Source organism: Festucalex cinctus, chromosome 18, assembly GCF_051991245.1.
Source record: "Festucalex cinctus isolate MCC-2025b chromosome 18, RoL_Fcin_1.0, whole genome shotgun sequence".
In the NCBI taxonomy this organism is placed as follows: domain Eukaryota; kingdom Metazoa; phylum Chordata; class Actinopteri; order Syngnathiformes; family Syngnathidae; genus Festucalex; species Festucalex cinctus.
In genome coordinates, this window is record NC_135428.1 from 19886425 (window position 1) to 19892424 (window position 6000).

Here is a 6000-nt window from a genome sequence, read left to right on the forward strand (position 1 = left end):
CCAAATTATTACACAAGTTTAAAAAAAAATGCATGTTTTAAAGATCATAAAACAAAAGAAAACAAAGCAACTTCAACCAAAACACACATTTTCTGATCGCGTTCCATCAATTGTCTAGCAATAGTTTATGCCAGAATTTCATTTGAATATTGAAGTATTTCCTTCTATTGCTGTTGTTTGGTCATATTTTCCGGATTATAAGCCGCTACTTTTCCCCCACGCTTTAAATCCTGCGGCATTAAATGTGACACGGTTTATTTATGAATTTTTATTGACGATCTTAAAGCCGCCAATAGATTTACCAGTAGTCTCGTCACAACTGACCAATGAAACTGCTGAACTTGTCACAGTGGACCAATGAAACTCTCTGAGTCCGCCCTCATACTGAATCTTCATATCAACCATTTGCATAGTTCAATGGCAGGCTTGGAAGATGAAAGTTGTTACCAAAACTGGCCGTATTCCAAGAGTGTAGCAAAGAAATTTTGCCGAGGTTTGCCAGAATGCACTATGACCAATGTGCTGTGGGTATTGTGATGTGCTTGTGTGTGATTGAGGGCTCGGTGTGTGACGTGTGTGTGGGGGTGGAGTGCTCCTATGTGAGGGAGAGGTGGGCCGCCTGAGAAAGAAATGCCTAATGTGTGTGTGCGCAAAGCGGTGCACAGCTGTGTAGGAGCAGTTGAGAGGAAAGAAAAGCATCTTGAGTTGAATTTAATGGACACGGGCAATTAATACCATAAATTCAGCCATCGCTGCAATGCGACCCGAATGGTTTGTTTGGCTACCGGAATTCCACCATTGCTGGCATTGCACGAAAGGGTAATTTCCAAAGGCTGCACTGCTTGCGTAATGAAGGCTGCCCAAACTTGTTGGCCAATTTTGCCTCGTGGGACAGCAAGAGAGACTGAGAAAGGCTATCGTGTAACTAGCTTAGTTCGGCATTGTTTGGAAAGCCTTTACCAGTGTTTAAGTGAATTAAGAGTTGTTGTTTTTTAAATCCATCTGTGTGACCTCTTTCTTTGCAAATATCCCATGTTATAACAAGAAGACTCACGGCTAATAAAGCAAAGAGGCCAATATTTATACGTTTGTGTTTTATGGCTAAATTTAGCTGCATGCGCCTTTTAATCAGGTGCACTTTCTTTGTCCAGAAATTACAGTACTTCACCCTCATGCAGTAGATTTTCCATTCAAGGAATGGTCTCCACAGGTTCTCTATGTGGTCAGCAGATGAGGCGTTGTTCTCCTTTTCTCCCCAAAGCAGCTGAAGCTTCGTTGACAGGTTTTGCAGCATGTTATGGTGTCTTGCTTAATGTTATGGTGTGTCTTGCTTAAGGATTTTACTGCACTTTTTTCTTTTTGTCTTTGAGTCAGTTAGAGACACTACTGTACATATTTTGCAGAGGTCATTTTGACATTTTCAGAAACCAAAAAGAGACCTACCCTCTCATTCCCTGTTATTGTTTTGAAACGCTGGTCAGGAGACATTTAACCCAAGGACTGTCGCTGTCATTCGCCCCCCGCCAGTTTGCCGACAGGGAAAAGAGGTCAACTGGTGTTGCTATAGGCCTAGTACATAACTCTGACAGAGAAGAATAGTTATGCAAGGCTGTTTTTCTTCAACTTCAGCTGCGTGTTTAATACAATTATCCCTAAACTAGCACTGTCACCAGTGGGGGAGGGGATTAATACCATTCATATTACAAAATATAGGTACATACAAATGCAAAGTAATAGGCAACAGGAGAGTGTAGTACTTTTATTTTTTATTTTTTTATTTTATTTTTTTTAAAATACTACAAATAAGTAAATGCGCTATATTGCCTGTACAGCATTCAACAGGAAAAATAGACCATATTAATGCACTGAAAAATAACTATATTTCTCAGTCAATAAAAACAGGTAAAGAAAGTGTAAATGAAGTATATGCATGAAATACCATAATGGAGAAAGTCGTCATACTACACAAAATGAGTTAGCAAATAAACGTTTACATTTTGGTAGCGCTAGCAACAACCTAATAATGCACTTCTAAGCATTAATGTTAACCTAAACATACAAATACTTTAAAAGAAATGGCATCGTAATGGGCATTTTTAGAGGATTGACATGGATACAGTTCACTGAGAAAACGTTCCGTCAGCCATGCATGCCATTTACTTTCTAATTGTAGGATGGCCAAAAGAGGGCGCCAGTGACTGGTATCATCAGCCTTCATGAGAACTCAGTATGCTGAAGTAAACTCGTTATTGGCCCATTACGGATACCTGGTACCGGTACTCACCTGTCTGTAGTCTTTCTGTACAAACTTAAAAATCTAGATCTCTGTTGGAATGTCATGAAGTATTGTTTTGATGACAAAAGCTACCAGTTGTGCAATTTTAATAATATAATATATTAACAATGAAACTAATAATGTCCGTCCCTTGTTATTATCATGAGCACAACTGAGTTTGTTGTGTATGTGTGAATTTTCAGGCAAGAAGTGCTGAGATCCCCGAGCTGCGGAGTGAGCCCCTCATGCGCTCATGCAGCAGCAGCACAGCAAGCATGAAGGTCAAGAATGTGAAAAAGTTAGTAGACACTCTACTACAAAGACACAAGACCCAACTCTCTGCCTCTCTTCTTTGTGCCAATCATGTGTGTGCATCTCTTCTCACATACTGTTTTAGTGCCTCTTATTTCTGCCTTCAGTTATTCCAATCCTGGAGTCTATTTCTATCTGCGACCTCTTATTACTTTCGCTGCATGCGCTAAACTCTGTTTTACTCTTGAGTGTTAATATGAAGTAGCTCCTGAACACACTCTTTGTGTTTTTCATTTAGACTTTGCTTCACCAAGGGCCACTTTCCCAAACTGGCAGAATGTGCTCATTTCCACTATGAAAATGTGGACTTTGGAACAATACAGGTAATCCATGTTTTCGATCTTTTTGCTTAATACCTTATCGTTGATGTAATAAGATGCCGTATGATATACTTCATTTTTCTTACTTCATTGACATTTTTCTTGGGCATACTGTAGTGCATTTAAATACAGTATACAACATGCTTACATAATTACTTTCCACACATTTCACTTAATTGAGGTCATCGTCATCATACTGTAAAATGTTGACAAATTAAGTCTGTCTTGAAAGGTGACTGACAGACAGTATTTGTGTCACGATTCAATGTATTCTATATCAATGTTCTTTGCAAAATGATTTGTAAATGTGTGAGACATTGGGTTTGCACATGGAGAATTCTTAATCTGTATCAACATGTCAATGTGTTGAAGTTTGGGAATATTCACATCAAACAAAATTTGTGTGTATAATCATATTTGAAAATGGGTCACAGCAGAGGTGAGTTTTTCCCACTTTCAGTACCATAAGTACAGTGTGAAATTAGGCGATATTGTAAGTGCAATACCTTGAAATGAAACCGCTACCTTGTTTCGGACTTCCTGAATCACACTGTTTTGAAATGGTGCTTCGTAACTTGTCATTCTGAACTATAACATGACTGATGACGTTCAAAGCTTATAACGTCACAGTGCGTATTGATGGCTCAAAACGCTTGCTGCTAAATTGTGTAATAACTTCCAAACTATTGAACAAATGTTTTGTTTTGTTTTTGTTTAGTTTTTTGTTTGTTTGTGCGTTGCAATGTAATGTCATGTAATTAGGGACGTAACGATAACCAAACATCACGATATGATATTAACACGATATGAAGGTCACGATACGATAATTGTCACGATATTGTGGGGGTGTTGGCGATATTTAAAAAAAGATCACAGTATTGTAAAAAAAAAAAAGAGCTCATACTAAAAAAAAAGCACAATATTGTGCTTTTGTCCATAACAGCAATGCATATAAACCACCTACAATCTCTATTAATAGTGAGGCTCTTACTTGCTAATGCAAGCAGAAATTGATCGCTTCACAGGCAAATTAGGTTCCCCTTCATCGGACAATAAGCATAGATTTTAAACATAGAAGGCCAAAACATCCCTAATGAAAATTAAACTGCACTAATAAACTAGCCACTTGAAGGTGCTAGAACTGCACAAATGGAAATCATCCAGACTTTTTTTAACAGGTATTGTTCCTTTTAAATATGACGACGACGATATTGTGGCAGATTTAATATCACGATATCACGATATTGCCCTTATCGTGACATCCCTAAATGTAATGTAAAGTAATGTAAAGTGGACCAGTGAAAAGCAACATTTGAGTTTATGGGAAGAGGCTTGCAAATACGTATGCCTTACCGCGTGTGAACGACGCATATTTTCACACCTGCAAAAATAGTGAGCGTAAAGAGGAGCCTCCTAAAATCTTGATTGTGGAGAAAATCTATATATTTTTTTTAATATACAAATTTGTAAATAGATCCCTGCCCTGTGTCCTTTCGTAATTGTTCACAAGTACGTCCGTTTATAATAAACATGCACACATGGTTACTATGATCTCCAAAAAGATAATTGAAAACGATTACCTTCCTCTCTTGGTTCAAGATATTTATTTATTTATTTATTTATTTATTCATTCATTCATTATTAGTTTTCTTCGGATTAAGATTGAAACTGCCATTTCTACTGAAATATTTTGTCAGACATTTTCAGGTGCCTGTGCAAGTTGGTAGAGTTTTGTCCACATTAAAAATAATAATAATAATAATAATCATAATAATTTTTACTTGTAAAGCTACTGCAGATCTCTGTTTTAGTGCAACTGTCTGATTGTTTTGAGACTGATTTGACAGATGCAAAACTGCTTCTGGTATGAAGCCTGTAGGGGTCAGCAGTCAGCCAATTTGATGTTAAGTTTTGTTTGAAGTAAACTTTACTTCAATCCTGCATGTGAACCTAACTCTTTACTTAGTAAAGTAAAATTTGCAGCTTTCAGAGACACGCCGGGAACATTTATTAATAGGCATGAGCCGATATGAGCAAAAATATCAAAGTATTAAAACTAAAATTACAGCTCTAAAATGTGCTTATTTGAAATATTTTGGGAAATAAAACAGCATTTTTTTTCATGTAACACATTCTATTTCGTTTTTAAACAAAATATAGGAAAACTGGTACATTAAGACGTGCAATGTTAAGTTTATAAGTAAATAAATATTATTATTCTTCCTCTGCTTTAATTTTTCTTAGCAAGACAGTGTTGGGTGACCTATTTTTGCATTAATTGAAGGCAATTAACTTCAAAGACGCTGCTGGTTTTTATTTTTTAGTTACAATGCAAGCTGCAATGGCAAACGTTAACTGCCTATTTAAAGTTAACAAGCAATATCGATCTGACGCCTGCGTATCGATACGTGTCTTGTAATGAGGCTCGCAACGATATATTGCCGTATCGATATTTTGAGCACACCCCTAGTTTAAACCGTTATACCGTCTTTTCTTTTTTTTAAAGCGGATTTTGTAAAGGCACAACCCCGCCCACACACAAAGTTCATTTTCTCCAGAACACTTCATCCAATTTTCAAAATGTTTGCCGTGTTGTAGTTGGGTTGAAGTGGCCTTTCCAAACAGACGTGTTTTGACAGATTTTTATTTTGTGGAAATCATAACAGGTTGCAATTTGGAGGCATCACAAATGCAACTCAAAGCCCAAACCAAAACACTTATGGAGTTAATTCTTTAGTTGCTCATGAATTATTCCCCCATTCTTTTTGTTGTCAAGCTAAACTGTAGTGGCACACTTTGATAAAAGAATGTTGAGGCAACTGAAATGAACTGTGTCTGTAATAACCTTGAAAGACTGAATGATTCATGCCGAAGCATGTGATTCAGTACTTTATGCTTTATGGAATACAGTTTCTTCTTCACACATGCATACTATGTTCACACATACCACTGAAAAACAATTTGAATAACAGATGTGGAGGAGTGCCTCACTCATTTCAATAACAGTTTGCACCATTATAAACAGTTTTTTTTTTTTTATGTGACTGACATCTTGGTCGGCCTACCTTGCAAGACCAGCTCACCGTGTGCCGC

General features: G+C 37.1%; 1 protein-coding gene across 5 annotated transcripts in view; it reads left to right on the top strand.

Moving 5' to 3' along the window:
* The window catches only part of arhgap32b (Rho GTPase activating protein 32b), a 111020-nt gene that overhangs the window by 43924 nt on the left and 61096 nt on the right, over positions 1-6000 (top strand). For all 5 annotated transcript variants that reach the window (XM_077504094.1, XM_077504092.1, XM_077504095.1 and 2 more), the window contains exons 4-5: positions 2479-2573; positions 2826-2910. In XM_077504094.1, the coding sequence (XP_077360220.1) occupies positions 2479-2573; positions 2826-2910 (180 nt within the window). The remainder of the gene's footprint in view (positions 1-2478; positions 2574-2825; positions 2911-6000) is intronic.